At 47.1% G+C, this 23828-nt stretch overlaps 5 protein-coding genes across 7 annotated transcripts; 2 read left to right on the forward strand and 3 right to left on the reverse strand.

Annotated features, from left to right (window-relative positions):
- The first annotated feature begins 273 nt into the window (after positions 1-273).
- On the forward strand, positions 274-2803 carry LOC144036652 (claudin-3-like). Its single transcript, XM_077547462.1, has one exon. The coding sequence runs from the start codon at positions 1176-1178 to the stop codon at positions 1818-1820; it is 645 nt and encodes a 214-aa protein (XP_077403588.1). The 5' UTR covers positions 274-1175; the 3' UTR covers positions 1821-2803.
- Positions 2804-5882: 3079 nt separating this feature from the next.
- Positions 5883-9651, forward strand: abhd11 (abhydrolase domain containing 11). 2 transcript variants are annotated; one of them, XM_077547456.1, is made up of 7 exons: positions 5883-6117; positions 6741-6879; positions 7058-7231; positions 7299-7469; positions 7628-7809; positions 7931-8078; positions 8166-9651. In XM_077547456.1, exons 1-6 carry the CDS (start codon positions 5996-5998, stop codon positions 8064-8066), a joined length of 924 nt encoding a protein of 307 aa, XP_077403582.1. In that variant the 5' UTR covers positions 5883-5995; the 3' UTR covers positions 8067-8078; positions 8166-9651. The 2 variants fall into 2 exon arrangements, with proteins under 2 accessions (XP_077403582.1, XP_077403581.1); XM_077547455.1 differs by having other exon boundaries at positions 7931-9651.
- Positions 9454-13847, reverse strand: bicdl2l (bicaudal-D-related protein 2-like). Its single transcript, XM_077547454.1, has 6 exons — positions 13340-13847; positions 12923-13042; positions 12691-12858; positions 11347-11432; positions 11147-11267; positions 9454-10043 (listed from the first exon to the last, which is right to left on the reverse strand). The coding sequence occupies exons 1-6, from the start codon at positions 13769-13771 to the stop codon at positions 9702-9704; spliced, it is 1269 nt and encodes a 422-aa protein (XP_077403580.1). The 5' UTR covers positions 13772-13847; the 3' UTR covers positions 9454-9701.
- Positions 13848-13959: 112 nt separating this feature from the next.
- Positions 13960-16607, reverse strand: sumf2 (sulfatase modifying factor 2). Of its 2 annotated transcripts, none has more exons than XM_077547459.1 (9): positions 16275-16607; positions 16049-16193; positions 15857-15971; positions 15508-15552; positions 15278-15428; positions 15150-15205; positions 14955-15039; positions 14744-14888; positions 13960-14611 (listed from the first exon to the last, which is right to left on the reverse strand). In XM_077547459.1, the coding sequence occupies exons 1-9, from the start codon at positions 16330-16332 to the stop codon at positions 14521-14523; spliced, it is 891 nt and encodes a 296-aa protein (XP_077403585.1). In that variant the 5' UTR covers positions 16333-16607; the 3' UTR covers positions 13960-14520. The 2 variants fall into 2 exon arrangements, with proteins under 2 accessions (XP_077403585.1, XP_077403586.1); XM_077547460.1 differs by having other exon boundaries at positions 14955-15068.
- Positions 16608-17616: 1009 nt separating this feature from the next.
- On the reverse strand, positions 17617-23448 carry cct6a (chaperonin containing TCP1, subunit 6A (zeta 1)). Its single transcript, XM_077547040.1, has 13 exons — positions 23236-23448; positions 22272-22335; positions 21954-22088; positions 21699-21872; positions 21517-21620; positions 20161-20431; positions 19836-19918; positions 19588-19684; positions 19367-19514; positions 18979-19112; positions 18543-18648; positions 17959-18031; positions 17617-17871 (listed from the first exon to the last, which is right to left on the reverse strand). Exons 1-13 carry the CDS (start codon positions 23370-23372, stop codon positions 17799-17801), a joined length of 1599 nt encoding a protein of 532 aa, XP_077403166.1. The 5' UTR covers positions 23373-23448; the 3' UTR covers positions 17617-17798.
- Between the last annotated feature and the right edge of the window lie 380 nt (positions 23449-23828).

Consider the following 23828-nt stretch of genomic DNA (forward strand, 5'->3'; position numbering starts at 1 on the left):
CGCCTACAGGGCGTTTAGCATTACGCTAGCAAACTTGGGTAAGCTGTGTGGTTGTTTTCAATACACAAGTTGTCATTCTGGGTGTTTTGTGTGTAGTCTACCAGTAAACTTCAGCTGTGAGTGGCCTGAAACTACTTAAAGCCCTTTGGGCCCAAATTGCAACGATTCCGTTTTTGCTTGCGAGCCAAAGCGCAAATTGGGCCGATGGGATCACTCATATGTCAAGGTGCCATTTTAAAGCGCATGTGAGCTGCTTGCTGATTGGACGAGACCAACTGAAAGTAAGAGGAGGCTATGCGTGTGCGTGTACGTTTTGAGCAGGCTCATGTTTACACTGGAGTGGTTATTCCGGTTTGTCCCTGAGCTTGGGATTGTTTTCCCAACACGGATGCTGTTGAGGAAGCACCAAGGCTGCGCTTGGCGAACGCCCACCAACGACTTGCCGCATCGCAATCTTATTTGTGTTCCTTCTAACACACTCTTCTTGGTGTTTCTTAATTATTCTTATGCTACCATCCACTTTCCTCTTTCATGATTTACAATTGCTCTTTTTTTCAACCTTTTATGTGTTAGCGTCTGTCTGTCTGTCTAGCATCCGTCTAGCTAGCATCCGTCTATCTATCTAGCTAGCTAGCTAGCCTCCATCTAGCTAGCATTCGTCTAGGTAGCTAGCTAACCTAGCATCTGTCTAGCTAGCATCAATCTATCTATCTAGCTACCTTAGCTAGCATCTATCTATCTATCTATCTATCTATCTATCTATCTATCTATCTATCTATCTATCTATCTATCTATCTATCTATCTATCTATCTATCTATCTATCTATCTATCACAGTTGTGTTTTAATTACTCTCTTCCATGTAACGTTCCCTCTCAAGCAAGTGTTTGCTGTTCCCAGTAAGCCATCTTCTCACCCACCCCCAACACACACACACATAGCACCCCTCCCCCGCCCATCTTGTACAGGTGCAGGTGTGTGTTTAGTGTGTTTTGTGGGGGGTGCTGAGGCAGGGGTGTGGTCCCAGCTGGCCCGCTGTATAAAGGCTGCGCGTTTCCACGGCGCCGCCTCACTACCAGTCATCCATCTTCACAAGCCATCATCCGCGGTCACATCGGCAAGCCGCAGTCCCCTCGCATCTTGCCGGGCAAAGGAGCGTGTCGGTGAAGCGCAGCCATGTCGATGGGCATGGAGCTGCTGGGCATCTGCCTGGGCGCGTTGGGCTTCCTGATGTCCATCGTGACGTGCGCGCTGCCCATGTGGAAGGTGTCGGCCTTCGTGGGCGCCAACATCATCACGGCGCAGACCATCTGGGAGGGCCTGTGGATGAACTGCGTGACGCAAAGCACGGGCCAGATGCAGTGCAAGGTGTACGACTCCATGCTGGCGCTGCCGCAGAACTTGCAGGCGGCGCGCGCCATGATGATCGTGGCCATCCTGCTGGGCGTTCTGGCGGTGCTGGTGTCCATGGTGGGCGCCAAGTGCACCAACTGCATCGAGGACGAGGGCGCCAAGGCCAAGGTGATGATCATGGCGGGCGTCATGTTCGTCCTGGCCGGCCTGCTGGTCCTCATCCCGGCCTGCTGGACCGCCCACGTGGTGGTGCGCAACTTCTACAATCCGGTCCTGATTAGCGCGCAGCAGCGGGAGCTGGGCGCCGCGCTCTACATCGGCTGGGGGGCCGCCGCCCTGCTCCTGATTGGCGGCGCCATCTTGTGCAGCAGCTGCCCGCCCAAAGAGCAACGCTACAAGCCCCCCAGGATGGCCTACTCGGCGCCGGCCAGCAACAACACCGCGTACAACCGCAAGGACTATGTGTGACCAAAAGAGCGCGGCTTCCTCACAAAGACGACAAAAGGTCAAATCTTCCCGGCCTTGACGCAAAATTGCAATTCTCTCCAAATCGACGCTTTATTGGCACTTCGGAAGAACAAAGAACATTTCAAGAATAAGTTTCCATGTAAGGCTTCCAATTTGCATCATGAATATAATCAATAGAAGCTTCTTATAACATGTGACATCTTCAGCTTGATCATGCTAATGTCCATTATGTCTTTTTCATTGTGTACGTGTATGTGTTTGTCGGTATCGGGTTTCACTGAAACTGTCTTGAAAAGCAGCCTTCTCTCATTTTACATTTGCTTCTTCCTCGGCACAGATTCATTTCTGTGTGCGTGCGTGTGCGTGTGCGTGTGCGTGTGCGTGAGAGAGCCCACAGCGTGGCTTCCTCAAAAAAAGACTCCGACATGAAGTTGAAATCTTCCTGCTTTGCTTGGATGTTCATTTTGTCCTTGTGTGTGTGTGTGTGTGTGTGTGTGTGTGCGCGAGTGTATGTGTTTTGTGGTGTCCCGTTTCACTGAAACTGTGTGTTTAAAGCAACCTGCTCTCGTTTTACATTTGCATTTGTGTGTGTGCGCGTGCGTAATATTTGCTTAGAGCAGGACTGAAACTGAAGATGACGTGTGACGGCTGCAGGCCGCTCGCTTGCCAGTTTCGCCATATTTGAACTTTGACCTTTTCCTACATTTGATGTGTCTTCATTGTCAATTTTTCATCATGATTAGTGATTATTGATCATATGAATTTTAACTTATTGTAAGAGCTTAAGTGTCATGTGAATCGTAGTTAGTTAGTTGTGACTTTGATGCTGTTAGTGCTACGCCAACCAATTGCGTGTATGTTCGTGTGAAATGTGTTTATCGATCCAAAGATGAACATTTCCCTTCAATTGAATAACTTTGAGGTGAAAGTTGTAGTTTTTTGATTGACTTGTGTCCACATTTCAATAAAAGTAGTCTGATCAATTTGTTTATTTTGTCATTGGTGTCATTTGCCCACATCAAAAGTGTCATGTGACCGCCGAAAAGATGAACAACAGATTGAGAGCCACAAAAAAGTTTCGCCCGTTTCGGGTTTCTTTCATACAAAAAAAAAAAAAATCAGTGGTTCTTAGGCCTGGAAAAAAAAAAGGCATTGTAAGAAAAACACAAAAATAATGCCAGGCCAACAGTTAGCCAGTTAGCATCCAGCCAAATCTACACTCTGATTGGCCACTTCCCGTGTCATTGCCCGCCTTTTAAAACCACACACTTTCAACGTCACAAATATTACAGTGCAGAACATGACTATGGTGACCCAAGGTGGACAACAATAATAGCTGTATCTCACATGCATGTTTTTTTTTGGTATTACACAAAAAGCTTCCAAAGGTACGCAAATAACAAATAAAATATAGTGTTAAATTGCTACTTTGTGGATTTTCTCCAAGAGCCCACGCAATAAACGAGGGACGGCTGTACTTCATTTGGCACACCATCTAACATCCAAAGATAAAAAGACTCTCGGCCCGTACCGACCCTTTTTGGAATATTTTGTCCACCTTGTTTTGCTGCATGAAAAGTTGCAAATATTAGTAACAGCTCTCGGTAAGATCACGTACATGCGAAGGTGACAAATCTCCACAGTGTAAGATAAGCGCATGTCAAGTGTCTCCGAAGCGTCGGGGTCATCGCAGGTCTTGCTCTTATCAGCGCTATGAGCTCACAAAGTAAACAAAATGACTTTTATCGGGATTTAAGGTGAAGACCCGGACGAGGCCATCACGATCACGCCGTGGAATTTGATCAATTCGCCTTACAGCGCAAATGTCGGCCTCGCTTTTAAGACATGACGGAGACAACCGAGTACTAATGACTTTATTTTCATTCTCGTCCACCCACTCAAGTCTTACTTTTGGGAAAATCCAATTTGTTGTTGCTCCAGATTCACCGTAACAGGACTTCAGAGATGAGTCCGACTGGAGCTCGCCTTCAAGCTCACGTAGATCAAGTTTCCTGTATTACACTTTTCTAAATATTGTCCTCTTTTATTTTGGTACGTTTTAAAGAAACTTGGACGGCTTTTTTTTTTTGGTGTGGATCATTTGGTATCACGGCTCTTCAGCTGTGGATTTCCCATGATGCACCTTTGACTTCCTGTTCTTCCTTCTCTTACTGGCAGCAGTTGACTGGTCAGCATTTTGCTCATCATGATTAAATGTTGTGAAGGTTCGAATGAAGGCATCAGCGTTGCGGTGTCGTTGCGTGCGGATGAAACGGGCTAGCAAAGGAGATGATGACCCTGCTGCAAAGTCCAACAATTGATAGAGAAGAAGCACGGTGGTTATCACACGTTTTTCTAACCTCTTCACCCCGCGACTTGTGCAAAACACAGCACTTTGCATTATTATTATCATTATGGTCATTATTATTACCTCTGCCAGGAAACTTATCTTTAACGCTGTTTGTTTGTCAGCAAAAACCACTCGGGCACAATTGGAATGTTGCCAATTTGTGTGTCTTGTGATGAAGTGTTGCTGTACTTTTGGCCGTGTTGTTTTTGACATTTGAGTGGACGACACACAGCACGCAACAGCTACAGAATCAACTTTTACGATCAGAGTTGGATAAATGTTGAGATATTGTCATAGTAGAGATAAATTGATGTTGAATTCTTCCAAAGGTGTCGACTTTAAATGTGCTCTATATGAAGTTATCAGCAGGAAGTGTTTGCCGTCACATCTTTAAGAAGTTAAACGCTCACAAAGACACACGACGGCATTTCAAATCTCGTAATAGATTGTCTGTACTTTAATCCTACAGATGTATGGCGTGTTTACCATGAGCTCCATCAGCTCCCTTGAGCCTCAAGCAGTCGCCATGGTGAAAGCCCGCGCCATCCCAGCAGATTGGTCTTCCATAGCAACCAATGTTTGCAGCCTCCCAGGCAGGAAAATAAGATCAGTGCCTCTTGTCACATGCTGACGCAAAAGTAGGAAGGTGAGTGGCAGCTGAAAATGAGCTTCACGGTCCCTTTGGATACATCCTGATGCCTTTCTTACAAGAGGTCATGTACAATACTGTACTGGATGAGAGCAGTGTAACCCTCTGGCGCCACCTAGATGTTTATACAACGTAGCAGCAGCATGAGCAACCTACTCAAGTTGTACAGAAAAACACAGTCATGACGAGAAATGAATAATTTACACAATCAATTCTCGGGGCATTAAAGGAATGGCAAGTGGACTGCTGTGTTTGTCTTGGAAGGCGTTTGGCCTCTCGTCTGGATTTTGTTCAACAGTTCATGCAACACGGCTTGCTTGCTTTGGACTGCTTGTTACTGAAAAATGAAACGAGCTGCATGAATGAGAAGATACACAAGCATGTTACAAAACATTCAGCTTTGTTTGTCTATGGCAAGGCTCACTAATCTTTGGTCCTTCTGCCGTGACACTCTGAGGCTGTGGAAAAATAAATATGCAATTTAATTTTGTTTTTATTTTAGTGCGTTCATTTCTTAAATGTAATTATAAATTTGAATATTAGTGCTCTCTTGTAACATTTTACTAAAATATTTTAATTTATTTGTTTATTTTTGTTGCTCAAATTATACGTCAAGGTCGCCGACGTGTGACGCGTGGAGCCAAGATAGGCTGAGACTACCGGTAAATCTAAGAAAAGAAATGTATCTGAAGAAAACAACGTTCAATGCTACATAAAGTGTATTAAAAACAAACATCACTCTCATAGCCTCTCAAATGACAGCTTACAGTCATGTATGAAGACAGCCTACACTCAGAGCCAGAGATATTGCATTAGGTATTTTTTCTTCGTTAATAGAATATGTGTTGATGTGAATCAAAACGTAAACCCTGATCAAAATCCGTTGAGGAATTAGCAAGATTTTATTGATTTAAATGTACATGTTTGTATTGCCTATGAGTGGAATTGCCCCCACCAATGTGGCCGAAAAAGTAGGCACGTCGCTTAGCCGCTGGTCTGCTGCAACGCACTGCGCCTGCGTGTGACGTCATGACGCACGGGCACGCTCCCGTCTGTCCCCGTCCCCGCCCCCTCTTACGTCCGCGACTCCGCATCTGACTGCTTGCTTGATTCCAATTACGGTAGATTTCGTTTGGCGTCAAGCTATTATCGTCGTCTACGGAAAGCGTCGCCACCATGACCGCCCTGTGTCGCCTGGTCCACAGGACTCAATGGTCGCTTCTTCTGCTTCCGAGTGGACGCCGGACGTCGTGTCGAGTGCCGGCCGGCCGGAGGGACGCCAGCTCGGCCAGCACCAGGTAACAACCGGCTCAGGGTGCTACCCGGCGTTACGTTACCGTCTGCTGCCGCCGAGCTAGTAAGCTGCTTAGCTAGCCACCAAACCATACCAAGCTAGCCGGTTAACATCCTTCTGATTGTGTGCGCGCGCGAAGACTATTGTCATGTTTCGTCTTTAACAAACGAGAACCATGAATTCCCTCACTTCCGTCCAGCCACCCATCAAGTCGTTGTGGGTGTGTTGGTCACATCTCACCAAAAATGTGGAAGATTTGACGTCAATGACATGCAGTTGTCCTGCTAGCAGCTAGCTACTGTTATGTTGCTAACAGGTGGACGATTTTTTTTTGCTTGCTTGTTACTCTTTCAAACCTCATATTACACTTTGAAGGAAATGTATAATTTTTTAATATTGATATTCTGTGGAGTTTAGCTACTTTTTAGCCGACTACAAATGTCCTTCACAATTTCAACCCATCGACCCTGTTTTTAGAAACACATGTGAATATTTACAGCAGCTCATTTCCTTGAATAGTCTACAACAGTGTTCGCTAACCTCTGCTGAGCTGAGGCCATGAGCGAGTTGATGTCTGCGCCGATGCAAAGTGTGTGAAAAGACGCTTGACGTGTGATCTCGTTGCAGCACGGTCAACCTAACGTACGACGTGTTTGACGGCAAGGGCGAGAGCGGCCCGCCGCTTGTCTTCCTGCACGGATTGTTTGGGAGCAAATCCAACTTTCATTCCATCGCCAAGTCGCTGGTGCAACGGACGGGTCGAAAGGTAAACGTGGAGACGCACGTGCTTTCAAATATGGGCCAAAATGCATCTGCGGCCACGAGTAAAAGACACACTTAAGCAAAAGTTCTTATTTAGCCTGAAGAGAATAAAATGGTGCCCGTCGTTTGTATGCATGGTTGTGTTTGCTGCAAGTGTCCTCACCTTCCTTTTGTCCAGTCAGGTGCTGACGGTTGATGCCCGTAACCACGGCAACAGCCCCCACCATCCCCAGCTGACTTACGAGGCCATGACCGGCGATCTGTCGCACCTTCTGGCTCAGCTGCGCATCGACAAGTGCGTCCTGATCGGACACAGCATGGGCGGGAAGACGGCCATGACCGCCGCCCTCACGCAGGTCAAAACGCGCATGCCGTAAATGTATTTAAAGGAAGAAATGCTGAAGGCTCTGTGTCTACGCTCAGCCGGCGTTGGTTGAGCGGCTGGTGGTGGTGGACGTCAGCCCGGCCCGGAGCAAGACGAGAACCGACTTCGGCTTGTACATCGGCGCCATGCGAGACGTGGACATCTCCGGCGATCTGCCGCGCTCCACCGCCAGGCGCATGGCCGAGGACCAGCTGCGACGCAGGGTCAAGGTCAGTCTGGGGGTCAAGGGTCAGATGGGTGTTGGCGATCATGCCTCATTGGCGCGAGTAAATGATTGCAGAAGCCTCCGCCGTCATTCACCAGTGTATGAAAATGAAGAGATGCAAATTCCTGCGAGGTGATTGGTTGTTGCCCGACGGCCTTTCAGGAACACTCGGTGCGTCAGTTCCTGCTTAGCAACCTGGAGGAGCGCAACGGCCGCTACGCCTGGAGGCTCAACCTGGACGCCATCTCGGCTCATCTGGATGACATCATAGGCTTTCCCGCCTTTCACTCCATCTACAGCGGCCCCACCCTCTTCCTGGGCGGAGCCACTTCTGCCTACATCAGGTGGAGCTTTTTTAAAAAAAAATTTACAGGTTTACCTCCACCTCTATCTCTCGGTTTGTGTTTCTGTCTGTCTGTTAATGGATGTGGTATATGTTGATGTTGCAAACGTTTCTCGGTCCAGCTCCGAAGACTACCCGGAAATTGAGCGTCTGTTCCCGTGCGCCGACATCCAGTACATTCCTGACGCCGGCCACTGGATCCACGCCGACAAACCTTTGGACTTCATCAGCTCCGTCGCCTCCTTCCTGCAGTCCTAGATGAATCGGCAGGTGAGAAGGTCACGGGCTGTCAAAATGGCCGACGACAGAAGTCACCTTGTTGCTGCCCGTTGGATGGAAATCTTGTTTGTCCTGTAGGTGACTGTATCGGACACTCTTCTACTCACATAATGATTGTGAGGATACGTTCTAGACGCAGCACAAAAATATTGCTGAGCGCCTGTTCTCCCTTTCTCGCCGTCAACAAATAAGAGGCTATCGTATAACGTCACCTTGAGCAAATGAAAACGAGAAGATGCTCTGACTCCCAAAAAAAGAGGTCAAGTGCGCTTGCTTCAAAATGTTTGTCACTCTCAGTTGAAGTTTACTGGGGAAAAAAAGTCAACAAAACCAGGTTCAAACAAACCACATCATTATAATGTGTAAAGTCAAGGCGGGCTCTCACGGTAATCCTAACACTGCTGCTTAACACACACAAAGCTGCAACATATACAGGCGGCATGTACTCAATCCTCACACGTCCGACGTGGGAACAATGAATATTCGACGGCCGAATGCATTGCTACATGTGTTCCGCTCAACTAGTCCTCGAGATGCTGCTGTTTATTGAGGATGCTGCGGAAAGCTCAGTGCTGCCAGGCAGGTTGTGGCACAATGTGGTACTACACTCAAGGAGTGCAACTTCAAATTGGCACTTGGCTGTACTAAGTAGACTGTCAAAACGAAACAAGCTGCAATATAGCGACGTGCAAACAATGAAGCGGGATGTAGTGGGGAACTAGTAGACTGCCATTTTTTTTATATTTAACTATTCCAGTGTTGCATGTTTAAGTATGATACTGCCGGGTACATGAGGGTTCATGTTAGGGCTATCACTAGCATATATTTTTAGAAACAATTATTCTGTCGATTAATCCATTCATTTGATAATCATCATTTTATTTAGCATCAAAAAACAAAAGTATTACAAAAGATTTTTTTTCATGGCTACTGTTTATTAACCAATCATTGTTGTCTACGAATCTGGTAACGTTTATTGATAAATAAAAACACGGGATTGATGCTGTTCTCAGCAACCTTTTTGAAACGGATTCACTTCCTGGTTTGCGCGTTTGTTTACCTAGTTGAGGAGTAAGTAAGTAAGAGATGAAGACTAAGTGGTTAACTCGTCTGTGCCTCATTTTGATTGGCAGCTGGCTCGCGCGTCAGTTCAGAGTGTGTCCACGAGGGGGCGTGCTTCAGCTGTCATTTAAAGGGGCAGGCGTCCATTCGCTCGATTATTATGGAACAATTTGGTCCTCCTGCATGCATGTGACCCTGAGTGCAATTACATTTATAATATAGTTAGACAAATATATTCTAAACGTGAAAATATGATTATTCTCTATATTCTGGCAATGTGCTGAAGATGAAGGGAGAGTGAAAGTGGCAGCTGACATTGTTTATTTACAATCAAAGTCCTAACCAAAGCAAACAATCACACAGATCCATAGATAGAAAGATCCTAATATATGTACATATAATGAGCTGAAGTAACCTTGTTGTCCTTATGTTATTGAATATTGTTCACTTGTTGCTTATTATCCCCATGAAATAAAATTAAACCATTTACATGTTAACTTGATACACTCGCCGGTGGTGTGTTTGCACGCGGACGGACGCGAAGGTCGCACGTCAGTCGAGCGAGACCACCTGGAAGCCGTCGTCGCTCCTGCGCTGGGCCGACTCGGGCAAAACCCGCCCCCCGCTGTTGCCCCTCTTCCACTTGTCCCTCCATGTGGGCGTGGTCTGGGCGGGCGACAGCTGAGGGCGGCCAAAGAAGTTCTGAGTGGGACTCTGCACGGGCGATTTGGGCAAGTCTGGCGAGGCGGGGCCCGGCGCCACCGGGAAGTTTGCGGGGCGCTGCAGAGGCGCCTTGGTCCTCCTCAGGATGCCCATGCGCGACGTTTTCTTCTGGCTCTGCTCCACCTGCTGCTGCAGATGGAGCTGCTGCTGCAGCAGAAGCTGCATGTCCTCCTGCACAAAGCATAACCGCCGGTACGTAAGCACGGCTGCCATTTTGAATGTGTCCAATCCCAACGTGTGCATGCAAGTCAGACGCGTTTACTTGCATTCTTAAACACCAAACATCCGTATGAAATTATTTGAGCAGATGATGGCAATTCCACTTCAGCAACTTATTGAAGTTCAAAAGTTGTCCTTGGGGCTAACTAGTACCTGCTGACTTAATTAAATTTTTATTTTTTCAAAGCACAATACATGTTAATAGCGCGAAAAGGCAACTGCGTTTGCAGTGTCTTGTCTCGCTAACTCCGCCCTCCTCCGTGCATAACTCACCCCCTCCCTCGCCAAGAAGGAGGAAAAAAAAGTTAATTGGAGGCAATTAAATTAGAAAACGCAGTTTGTGTACTCAAGTCAATCATATTGTGGCTTGCAGAAAAGAGGAGTTCCTTAGCGGTGACAGACAAATTAGCGCTTATTGAAAGCTTGACTATTACAAACTACGTCAACTGTCAAACCGGTAATTGTGCGATGCCTAGTTTACACCCTTGTAGACTGTTCCCAAAAGGTTCTGAGGATACACATGGTAAAGTATCAATGTGACGTGTCTTGAGAATGACGAGCAGCCCATTTTTTATTATTATTTTTGGCCATTTTGGTAGGCTACTAGGTAGCGCACTGGCACCACCACCAAATGTGGATTGAGGTGCAACCGGCGCATGAATGAACAGCTTCCACATCCAATATGGCGGCAGTGACCTTTATGTAGGACATCGGGTTCAAATTGGCCGTCGCGTCCCGGCACACCTTTTAGGAAGGCATCACTGGGCGTGCCATTAAATGACTGCGATGGTGTGAGACGCCCGCCTTTGTGTTTCCAGCACATGCCAACCCCAATATTTAACGAGGCGTCTTAGGCAAAGGTGTCAAACCTGCGGCCCGGGGGCCACGTCTGCTCTGCCACATGCTTTTTTTTTAGTGGCCCATAAGAGTGTTTAATATTACAGTTGCTTGTCAAATCTTCCAAATGAGTTGAAGTTTATGTTTTGCCACAAAATGTAGGTGGTCACGTGGGTCAGTTCTTTAGGAAAAATGATTGCGGCTCCTGCCAGGCTCACCTTCCAGGCCTCGAGCTCCAGGGAGAGCTCCAAGCGTTTCTGCGCCGCCTCCAGCAGCTGATTGTTGAGCAGCATCATCTCCGACTTGCTGCGCAGAAGCTCCGCCTCCATTGCCTTTTTCCTGCCGTCGCAAAACACACAGGTCAGGTACGCGTGGAACCCCGGGGGGGGCACGCGCCTTGCCCGCTTGCCCCGCTCACTTCTCGATGGCGTCGTCTCGATCCCGCAGCGCCTGCTGCAGCAGGGCGCTGTCCTCGGAAGCGCTTCCTCCGGCTGACTTGACGTCCTGCACACAGCGCCGCACGTGACGTTACACCACAGGTGACACAGTCCGGTCCTCAAGGGCCAGTTTTGCGTCTTTTAGAGGTTTTCCTCTGATGTCCCAAACATACACAGCAGAATTTGTACATTTGACTTTGAAATGGACTATATTCGGTCCCAGTCTCAACGGAGTCAACTTTATATTTGGAAGAGAGTAAAATATTAAATACAAAACAAAAAAACTCAACAGTTGCGGACCAATCACAGAACCTTCAGGTTGGTAGGCAGCCACTTCTTCATACTCTGTCAATATATTGCAGGTGGAATCCTCGTACCCCAGTTTTTGGTCTCTTTTTTTGGACCCACCAGCAATATGTTAAGCAACAGCAAGTCTGGCATAGCTCAAATTGTAGAATGGTTGGCTCCCGTGCTGAAGGTTCGATCCTCAACCCTTGAGTGCTTTTTTTTGTTGTGTTTAGTATTTTACTCCCAAGTGTAAAGTTTTCTCTGTTCAGACTGGGACCGAATATATCCTTTTTCAGAGTAAAATTTACTCTACAGAATTTGCTGTGTACGCATTTCTTACACCAGGTTGCCCTCAACATGCTTTACATCGCATACTTTGGGAAAAAAAAAAGAAGAAAACGCATCATGCGGCGTGTCAGCTGGAACGGGTTGGTTGACTTTCTGCGTGCCAGGTGAGACGCCGCATTCTTCTGTGCTGCAGAACATGTTGGCCTGTTGGATGCTTTCAAAATCTTATCTTTCATTTGAAACCACAAAGTCGTTTCGCGTCAGACACCACAAGAAGGTCGGCCGTTTTCAGTCAACCGCGTCCTTCGACGTCAGAAGCGTCTACCGCATGACCCGCAGCAAATGAATGGCAAAGTCGTGACGAGAATCAGCTGGTCAAGTGTGACGTTCGCTGGCGACGTCGAAACTTGAAGCGCAAATGAGGAAATGAGGACCAAGTGGCAAGGAAAGGAGCACAAGAGATACGAAGTAGCATCCTTAAGTCCACGTGATGAAGAAGATGTTACGAAATGTGCGGTCAAGTAAAGTAGAGAAAGTCAACGTTAACTCATTCACTCCCAGCCCGGTTGAAATGGATCTTTGACGTCTATATCCGTCAATGGCAGTCAACGCCTTTCGCAAAGATTGGCGCGGTTGTTGCTAATTGTCTCGAAGCATCGCTAATCAACGTAGCACAAGGAAGCAAATCAGTGGACGACGTCCAAGTTGGGGAATCGAATGGACGTCACGAAGGCAGAGAGCGTGAAAACCTTTTTGGCGATGTCGCTGACGGCCATTTTGCGGGCGATGTCCTGCAGTTGCGCGAGGGCGGCGTCCAGATGGTTTACTCCAGGGGGCGGAGGCTTCTGGGGGCACCGCCCCTGCTCGCCCGGCATCAGCTGCATCAGCCGCAAGATGGACAGAACCTCCTCGGTCACCTGAAGATGGCGACGCGCACGTCAAAGGCACGTTGACCCGTTTGGGTCACGTGTGAGGACCTACCCGCTCTCGGTCTTGGCTCCATCTGGCTCCTTGTCGGCTCTCCTGCAGTTTGTCCACTTGCGCCTTGAGCTTGATGCTGCGCCTTCGCGACAGCTCCACCTCACGACGAACTTCCTTCAGCTGCGACAACAAGGCACTCATACTTTGCTGCAATCATCTCTTACTGACTCCCAAACGGAATTTCAGATTCATCTGGGAAGCTATTATATAGTAGTTTTTAATACCATGTGTTTACATTTGATTTACATTAAATTATTTATAGCTATAAATAGGGCTACATAAAAGTGTTGAATACAGTTGTTATTTTTTTATTTATTTAACCATTTACCATTAGAAACAATTATTCATGAGCTAAATAAAACGCTGCCGTTTTTGATAAGACGAAAACGTGAACGTTTCGCGTCTTTTCGACCGTACCGTGTCATTGACGTGTCCGAGGGTCCTGCGCCTGCCAAGCGGCCTGCTACCGTTGATGAGGTCAGGCAGGGTCATGTAGCTCCTCTGGAAGGGAGAGTCGCCCCCCTCCAACATCGGAGACTCGGAACGTCCCTGCGACGAGTCCTGCTGTGGGGCTTCGTCGGAACCGGAGCCGGGGCCCTCGCGCGCGTCTCTCAGGCTCAGGCCGGCCAGGGCGCGCGAGTCCGAGTCGGCGTCCGGGCCGTCATCCTCCGGTTCCGACAGCGAGGCGGTTCGCTGCAGCGCGGGGCCTCGCCGGGCGGTTTTGGACGGGACCCTGCTGAGGGACCAGTACAACTGCTCGCTGGCGTTCAAGCGCGGACGAGGACGCAGACGCGAATTGAGGTCCGAAAAGTCCGCAGAGAAGTCCGGGTCCCGGGGGAGGTAGTCCATCGTGAAGTGTTGGACGAGCGACGACGCAAATGGAGGAGCGACGAGCGCACGAAGAACAATTTAAGCAAGAATGTTTCCAAACTTGTTTTTCCTGCCGTGACGCGGTCGGTGCCAGTCATTCGCTCAGGCGATGACGTCACCGGCTGCTTCCATTCTGGGTTTGGCGCAATGCATTGGAAAGACTTTGGACTTAGACGACTTGCCATCAAACGTGTTCCAAGATTACAACATCAACACAAGACACGCAAATGATTCATCTTCCATTTATAAAATGTGGATCAAATCTGGATTTTACACATTTGTCCGTTTTTTTTTTTTTTTTATTGACTAATGAATAGATTGAGCTGGAGCTGTAATCAGCTGGATGTCCTTGGAAGGATGAAAATGGGAAAAAATCTCAGCAGGAAGTTGTAGGCAAACAAGTTCCTTGGCGGAGGTAAAAGCTAAGACAAACGAGAAGTCAAACATTTTTGGTCGATGACAAACATTCAGAGTGTGCTTGAGAGTGCGTCTTGAATCTTAAAACCACTTCCTGCTTCCTGGGCACTGGCCGACGGGCAGCCCCTTGTTCACATTCTTGTCACACGGGTGGAAACTTTTTTCTTTTTTTTTGTCGCTGGTCCTTCAACTCTCACACTCAACATCTTCGTTGAGTCAGCGACTTTCACATCACATTTTTTTCCCCCTCTGATCGCAACTGAAAACGTTGACACGCTTCCTGTCATCCGTTGTTGTGGTCTTGCTGCAGTTTACAAGTCTGCTCGCAGTTTCCTCTCGAGGCCATCGGAGGCGCACCTGAAGCTCAGGTTATCCGAGGCCGAGTCGGGGGTGTTCCCCATCCTGCGGGACGCCAACGGACATGGCATTTAGTCAAAATGGCTTTGCTCAAGTCAATTTGAGTCCAAATAATTTCAGGAGCAACACAAGCAAATTGGGTGGTGAATGCCGTGTGTGCCGCGTTCAAAAGCCCACCTGACGGCCACTTCCGCTCTGTGATTGGCCGAGCCGTCGGCCGTGTCGATCCAGGAGGCGCCGCGCAGCGTGAACATTTTCTGATGGGATCCTTGAAAGGCGCTGGACGTCCACTCCCACGTGTTCCCCAACATGTCCAGCAGTCCTGCACGCACGCACCAACGTCGTTAACGACATCATCGTCATCATCGTCACCTTCATCCCTCCTTACCAAACTTGTTCTGAGGCGGGAAAGCGTGGACGGGAGCCAGGCCGTGATATCCGTCTTCCGCCGTGTCGCCGTCCGGAAACGCGCCCTGTCGCTCACGTCCCGTTTTAATGTCAACTTTGGGGTCGTCTCATTAGCATGCTAATTAGCGACCGCGTCACACCTCGGTGACATCAGCGTCACCACGTCTTAGCTCACCTGCCACAGGTTGCTTCTGTTGGCTTGGAAGCGCTTCCCCCACGGAAAAGTCGCACCTGCCAGCAAAAGGCGGGAAAGGTGATGGCCATGAAGTCATGGGTTCGAGAGCCAAACTGTGTGTTTGTTACGTGTGAGTCCGCCTCGGGCCGCCCACTCCCACTGGTCCTCCGTGGGCAGCGTCTTCCTCTTCCATTTGCAGTAGGCCTGCGCGTCGTTCCAGCTGACCTGGACCACCGGGAAGTCCAGACGAGAACTGATACCCGAAGCGGAACCCGAAGGCTGGGAGAGGGCGGGGGCGGTCATATGTGAGCAGACACGCGTAACGTAAAGCCAAAAAGGAAAGGAAAGGTCAGCTGACCTGCCGCCAGAAGGCCCGTTGGACAGGAAGCCACCATGGAGCCGACTGCAACGACAACAACAAAAATTTGAAGACTGATGTGACAGCGCCATCTGATGGACAAACAGAAAACAAACTGCAACCCTGCTACATGCTAGTAATAAGAATACAGCATGATAAAATAACTCCACTCCAATGTGACTCTGCTCACTCACGTGTAAATATTTGAAATCTCGTTCATTCTTTTCAAATAGAAATATGATACCTTTGCAAAACGTTTCAAGAATGTTTGTGCAGTTGTAAATGTGTCATCATGAGAAGCAGCAACTTGACGAATGCCAAGAACTTCTTTTTTTTCTTCTTTTGTTACCTTAATGGTGTGCGTCACTTTGCTCTTGGCGTCATCCGACACAAAATCCTGGAAGACGAAACTCCAGCCAAACTTCTCAGCTTCTGTTTTGTACTTTTGGTCCCTCACGAACTCTCTGAAACAGTCGCTTGATGTTGATATCAGCATGAAAATGTGAAAGATGAAAATGTGAAAATGCGCTGTCGTGATGACCTGAAAGCAGAGTTGGTGACTGGACTTTTGTCCAAGAGAAAAGGCAAAAGTTCAATCTCCGTCTCATCTTCATCTTCAGCCCCATCGGAGCTCCTCCTCTTCATCATCCACCCTCCGGGGATGGCTACCATGACGTCATCTTGGGCTGATGTCGTCAGAACAAATACAACTTGTTGGTAAAATGTCTCCTGTTGTCTATCTACCAAGGGTTACGTTTTCTTCTTACCTGCCACCGCCGTCATTGCTGACAGTAAACAAACACATAAAAGGTACATAAAGCACATCTTGACTGCCTGACTCTTGAGTGAACTACAAATGAAGGGAAGGAAATAAAGGCATAAATTTCCCTCCCGCTATATTGCTTCTGCTGTTGACTGCACCCAACAAGAGCTCGACAAGAAACAAACAAAAACACAAGTAATGTTCCGCTTGCTCGAAAAGATGCACATTTGTTCTAAATGTACTTCGCTTGAAATGATATGTAATATGCCGTACTCATTCGAGGTGGCTTGAAAACGCGTTATTTTCTCAAAAAGAGCTCACGTTAACGCTTTTCAAGTGTGAGTGCATCGAACAAAAGCGCTCGATAAGAAACAGCAAGTTTATTTATTTTTTTTTTTTAACCACGCTGACACAATTTTATAGAAATGTACTTCAGTTACTTTTGAGCAAAATTTATGAAGTAAGACATAGTCGGGTGGGATATGTGTTGACACAAACAAAGCAAAAAAAATAAAAAATAAAAAAAATCACATCTCTGACTAATTTGTTTTGTAAAATTAAAATTATTCGTGCCATGTTACTTTAACATGAATAACATTTCAGCATATTTTAATTTGGAAATTAGCTTTAGCTTAATATGCTACAATTGGCTATATTTAGAGATACTATCGTCCCCTTTCTGTCATGTGCATGAAGGGGTCTGCAACCTTATTGAAAAACAGACGGCCACTTCTTGAAATAAAGGGCCAGGGTTGGGGAATCCATGTCCAGAGAGAACAAACCCTGAAACATTTTGACTTTAGCTAGAGGTGTTTCTTTGAGCTCGTTTAGCTGCAGCCAAAGCCAATCTGTGGCAGGGTTTTACTTTCTGGACCTGGATTCCCCAACACTGTGAAGGGCTACCAGTTTCATACACACTTCAGAAATAAATGTGCTCAAATTGTCTTTAATGACACTTATATTCCTGTGTGACAGTTGTGACAATTAGGAAATTGCTATTTCAACTTTGTGTGAATGGTTGTTCGTGTGTGTGTGCCCTGGATTGGCTGGTAACTAGTTCCGGGTGTATTCCGCCTACCGCCCAAAGCCGGCTGGGATAGGCTCCAGCAGCCACGCAACCCTTATGATTCAGCGGTTAAGAAAATGGATATTTCAACATTTTCAAATGACCAACTCTAAAGCATTCCTTAGAAAATCACAATGTCCCATTACTGGTGAACTTTTTATTTTTTAGAATAAGCAGGTCTGACCCCGTTTCCTGTAATGCTTTTATTTGTCCCCCGTTTGAAATTAAGGTTTCTTCAAGAACAAGAATCCTCTTACAAAAAACAAATCATACAACAATCAGCTGGTCAAGAGCAAGTTTAATGGGCACACAAAGAAGCTGTAATCAGTGCTTTTTTTTTTTCTTTCTTCTTTCATCTAAACAAAATGTGATAAATAAACTAATCCCAAATTCTTTGCTGAATAAGGAAACAAAAGTTTGGTGAACTCCGAGTGCTTGCTTGAGCTTGTCCACATTTGACCTTTAACCTTTGAGGGAAGACATTCCGGCGCGCATGATCTCATCCACCAGCAGGATGTTGCTGGCGATCACCGTGCTACACACACACACACACACACAAATACAAAAATATTAATATACATAAAAGTGTTGCCGCTGATGACGTCGCAGGCGTTTTAATCACCAAGAGTGAAGTAGTTGCTTCTTGACGCTGTAGTTGTCCCACACGCCAACCTCGCCTGCTACCATCGGCTCCCCTGAAACACACACTTTTCACATTATTCCTATTTAAAAAGGGACTTTTGAATCTAATCCTAGTTATACAAATAATTCTGCTTGGTAGGGGGGGGGGTGGGGGGGTGTCATCGCAATTTCAATTGTTGCCCATCTTTAAAATGAAAAAAAAAAAAGTGTGACAAAAGAATAGTCATTTATTGCTCTATTGTTTTCCCCCTCCTGCAAATAGTTGTGTGCTTGGAGCGTGCCAAGTCCACCTTTACAAAACATGTGACCTTCTCAATTGTGTAAATTTGCAAAAACAATCAAGCCCACGGCAAGTTTGTCAGCCATTGTTTTGAATTCCAGAACAAAAAACTGGTGTGAGCCAACAGCATTAGCAGCGACGTTATCTCGTGACAATGATGTTCCAATGATGTCGGGGTATTTCGGCAGAATCCGGTTCGACGTGTTCTCAACACTTCTGGCAACTTTCTCAAACGTTTCCGGTTTCCTTTTCAGGTGCGAAGCGTTTGCGTTGCGAGTTGTCACCTGTGCTGAGGTCCACGCCCACCAGCTGACCTCCGGACTCTTTGAACTCCGTCTGCAGCTTCAGAAGAGTCTCCTGAGGGTCGTAGCCCGAGTTTAGAGCCAGAACCTGGGGGGGGGGGGGGGGGGGGGGGATTTCCTCAAGTTAGTTGCAAGAAGAGAGCAGAAAATACAACCACTCTGATCTTTTAAATCAAAAAACATTCTCTGATCCAAACAGGTTTTTGCTACAATCGATATGATGTTGTTGACAGCTATTACGTTACAAATGATGACATGGCTAACAAAAAAGCATTCTTTTATCCAGTGTGTCATAGCTTTAGATTAGACTGATGACAAACAGAAAACATGTTCAAATTGGTTGAGTGCTCCCGACAAGAAGAAAGGATGCGCATGCGATAGAAGACGAGCCGGATGACGGCAAACTTTGGGTAGTGACCTTGGGAATGACGAGGAGTGCGTCCGCGAAGGCCTGCACGCCCAGCTGGGCTCGTCCCTTCACGCTGGCCTTGTGTTTGTCGAGCGCGTCTGCCAGGGCCACCTCCAGTGCGCCCGCACCCGCCACCACGCAACCTGGCGGCAAACGGAAGGAAGCGGCTTAGCTCGCATCCATCACAGCAGGCTACTAGTAGCAAAATGTGGAGCACTAGTACCACGTTTAGTTTCCAAATTCTTGAGATCTCATTTTGGAGGAGCAAAGATGCCAAAACAAAAATGAATAAAAGTGAAAATAAAAACATATATTATTTTTTGTTTTCATTTCCATTTACAAAATTTTTTTTTTTTTTTACTTGGCATGGGCATTTTTAGCCCTCCATACGCCTCACCGTCCTCGATGGCGTTCTTGACGGCGCGCAGGCCGTCCCTGACGGCGTCTTTGATCTGCGTGAGCGTGTGCTTGTTGGGCCCTTTGACCAGAAGCGTAACCGAGCGCGGGTTGCTGCACTTCTCCACAAACGTGAACTTCTCCTCGCCCTGCAACGGGAAAGCGTCACGTTTCTTTCAACACGTTCGCATGCGGGAATTTGGAGTTGTTGGCGAGACTCACCAGCGTGTGCTCGTACACCAGCCCGGCGTGTCCCAAACATTCGGGTGTCAGGTCGTCCACGGAGTTCATGGCGATGCCACCGCAAGCCAACGTCAGCCTGCCGTGCCACCAAAAAAAAAAAAAAAACGTGAGAGAAGCGCCAGGCTGCCGGCAACATTTTTTCAAGTGGGGCCGTGTGGACCAAACTCTTTGCATTAGTGTAGATTATCGGCCAGGCCGATTATGGAGCGTATGCATTGAACTTTGACCTCTCCATGTTCCTCCTCTTGGCTCTGCGCAGGGCGACGATGCCGTCCTTGGCGAGGGCGTCCAGGGAGTACGGGTCGATGCCCTGAAGAACAACCAGAGCAGGTTAACGGGCCGACCGAGATGAGGTCGCCGCCGGGCCGCTGTGGTGACGTGATGAATACATGTCGGGGGGAAGGGGGGGGCCCCCGCATGCAGAGGTACACGTCACGCTTTACTATAGCACAGTCATGTGACCGGGAAGCACCACGTGGCCGGCGCTCCCCGGGTGTTCACCGTGCGGCCGCCGCCATCCACCGGCAGGACGAACGTGCCTTTTGTGGTTACCTTCTGGTTGATGACGACGAAGCCTTTGTCGCCGTCGGGACACACGCGCTTTTTGAGGTCGACGATCTTGCGCACGCGCTCGATGATGAACTTGCGCTCGGCCGCCACGAACTTCTCGCGCTCTTCGGCACTCTTGTAGAAGAAGCCCGAGTTGACCTCCGTCTTCTCGTACTCCAGCGACACGTTGCAGGTCAGCACGAAGGCGTCCTCCACCCGCTTCTTCATGTCGGGGTGTCTGGCCCCGTGGTCCAGCACCAGGCCTCGGATCAGCCTGGAAACACGCAAGCCACGGCTCACTTGGGAGTTTGTAGACAAGGCCGATCGGGAATGGTTCAGTCGCTTCTATATTGTCTGTTTAGATGTTGTTGCTTTGTGTTTAAATTTGCAGAAAACAGCAAACATTTAAAATCGTCTTCACTTATATTAACTCTTTGACTGCCAGACGTTTTCAGAAAAGGGATGCCGTGGGTGCCAGCCGATTTAAGCATTTTTGACTGATCTTTCAAGGTCCACAGAAAATGTTGTGTTTGGACTATGGAAACACACATACTACCAAATGAAAGATTGGACTCTCATCTTTCATCAGAAAAAAAAGTTTGTTTCTACCGTATTCCGTTTTTCAGTAATCAACAATAGAAAATGGTTAGTTTCATCTCTGTTTTGAAAAAAAACGTCTTTTAACGTCTTTGGCACTCCTCCATAGGATTTTACTAAACGTTATTTAACGTTTTTGGCAGTCAAAGAGTTAACATTGAGATATTTAGCCCAATGCCCTTTCCCCCCCATCTCTTAAAAAAATAGTATAAATTATATATTATTTATTTTTTTACATATTTAGATTTTAGGGGAAATAATATATAAATTAATGATTTAGATTGAAAAAAAAAAGAACAATTAAATATTCAAATATCAAAGTCCAAATTTCTAAGTTGTCAGATAAAGGGACACAAAAGGTAGATGAGAGTTGTTGTAAAAATGTCCAAAAAGTGGCCATAAGATGTCCAAAAAGGAAGAGGAAAAGTCGAAAATGTTCATAAAATCTCCATACCAAAAATGACAGAAAATGATTAAAGAAAATGTTCAAAAAGTAACAAAAAAATGCCCAAAAATAATTGCTAGCAAATAATGGCATGAAAATAATGTTTAAAAAAATAGCCATAACCTGTCCAATAAAGAAAGGCGGCAGAAATTGACCATAATATGTTCAGTAAATTGTCAAAAATTTGACAGGAAAGTTTGCTGACTCCTACACTAGTCGAAAGGCCGTCTAACAAGCCTATGCAGGTCCGGCATATCCAGATCCTTTTTAAAGAATGGGTTGAACGGTCGTTGGCATACTGGTCGGCGACCACTCACTGTGTGTCGCAGTCCGTCTTGTGTTTCATCTCCATGATCTCCACCATGTACAAGTCGATGGGCTCGTTGGGCTTGGCGATGGTCAGCACGGCGTCCACCACCGCCTGCGGCACATTCGCAACATCACGTGAGCGTTTGCCTCGTGGCTAAACGGAATGTTTGCAAGTTGGCGAGAGTGCAACCTCAGTGAGGAGATCGGCCAGCTCGGCGTGGACTTTGGTCCTGAGGGAGGTCCGAGCGACGTCTATGAGGATCTCTCGGTCCATCTTCCGCGTCACCTTCACCTCCTCCAGCACGGCCAACGCCTTCTCCTTGGCCGCATCAAAGCCCTCGGCTATGATCCTCGGGTGGAGACCCTGATGGTTGCCCGCCGGCAGCTCGTTAGTCCAAACGCGCAAACAACCGACCAAATAAACAAGCCAGAACATGTGCAGCACCTCGGACACGTAGAGGTCGGCCTGCTTGAGCAGCTCGCCAATGATGAGGACGTTGGAGGTGGTCCCGTCTCCTGTGATGTCATCCTGGGCTGTGGCCACTTTGGCGATGAGCGACGCCGTCGGGTGCTGAATTTGCTGACAAAAAAACAAAATGACACGAAAACTCATTAAATAGGAACAAACAACGTTTTGATTGACGTGATGGTCCTAAACAAGGATTTCAAAAAATAAAAAGGCTACCTTAACATGATAGCCGCACTCAAAAAAAAGGAGGTTGAAAAAAGAGCAGTGAAATGTGCATCAAATGTGGTTAATTACCATCTCGTGTAAGAGGACGTTTCCGTCTTTGGTCAGCTTGATGTCACCTGCTCCAGAAACCAACCTGCAAACACAACAACAATCTAGCATTAATAACATAACATTTCAGCCCATATTTAACTCAATCAAAGCCCCTTAAACCTTTCAACCAATGAGTTGAGTACGTCGTTCCTCATCAACGATGAACAAAAATCAAAACCAGACAGCAAAGAATGACTTAGTTGTATCAGCGCCATGCATTGGGAAGGAAGGTCTTCTGTTTGTTGCTATTGTAAAATTTGTAGCGCAGAAAAGCTCATGGCTTAGCTCCTTGCCACTTTTGGACTCTTTAGAAATGCCCCCACCCCAACAGCAAGAGCAGCAGCTTCTTTTGCTTGTTCAACACTTGACTAAAAATGTCAGTGGCAAGTTGCACATATTATTCTTATCAGTTGCGTTATTAACAGTATTATAAGGTAATAGTTACGTCAGCATTTGTTCTATTGTTTATGTGTCTGATCTTTGAACAATATTATGCATACATCCTAAATTGATATGATAGCGTCTCTATATTTTATTTTATAGGAGTTCACCTATCGGAGACTAATTCCAGTTTAATTCTTTGTGCTTGGCCAGTCTTGGTCAATAAAGATGATTCCGATTCAAAGACGATGATGATGCTAAGTTTAGCATGCTAAGGCGGATCGTGACGGGGCAGGCAGCAACGTGCGCCGGCATAGGGTTAGCATTTGTTAGCATTGGCTACGTGAGGCCTTAAAAATACTTCCTGTTACTTCACAGAATGGAAGAGGCAGAAAACTACACAGAAACGTACATCCAACTTTCGGGACCAGAAGTCTACAGTTAGGAACCAGCATTCAGACCCCGCAGCTACTTAGTGACTTAGCTTAGCTTGGTAGTCATTTAGCCTAGCCTAGCATTTAGCTCGCGAAGGAAAGAAACGTGGTTTGCGGGTGGTACCGACATCTTCATGGTGCCTTTGGGTCCCAGGTTGCTCTTGAGGACGTCCTGGAGCCCCCGGGCCGCGCTGATGTTGACCGCCAGGGCGGCCTGGGCGCGGGCCACCTCCGCCTTCGGATTCAGAGCTTTCACGGCGGACATGGTGAATGAACGTGGCAAAAAAAGCGGCGCGGCCGTGAAGAGGACACGCCAGCCGGAAGCTATGAAAAGAAAGAAAGAGACTTCCAGAATGCCAACACGTGATCTCCCGATGCGTTCAGTGAACAAGGCGAGGCTCGGACGTTAGACAACCTGATTCCGAGCAAGTAATGCTGCAGTAGTTACATACCGTTTTGTTTTTGTTTTGTTTTTCTCACAGCCAGGGTTCCGTCTTATTTTTCTCTTCTCTTTTTCTACTTTCAAACTGTAGTTGCTCATTCATTTGAAAAATTTCTTGAGGAATAATGAATTGGCTAGATATTTTGCCAGCCTTACTTTAAGATCAACGAAATCAAGGAATGGGTTAGAATGGTCTATGGCAGATGTAGTGAACCCTGGTCCTTGAGAGCCGCTGTCGTGCCTGTTTTCCATGTCTCCCTCCTCCAACACAGCTGACTC

This window comes from Vanacampus margaritifer, chromosome 16 (genome assembly GCF_051991255.1).
Source record: "Vanacampus margaritifer isolate UIUO_Vmar chromosome 16, RoL_Vmar_1.0, whole genome shotgun sequence".
In the NCBI taxonomy this organism is placed as follows: domain Eukaryota; kingdom Metazoa; phylum Chordata; class Actinopteri; order Syngnathiformes; family Syngnathidae; genus Vanacampus; species Vanacampus margaritifer.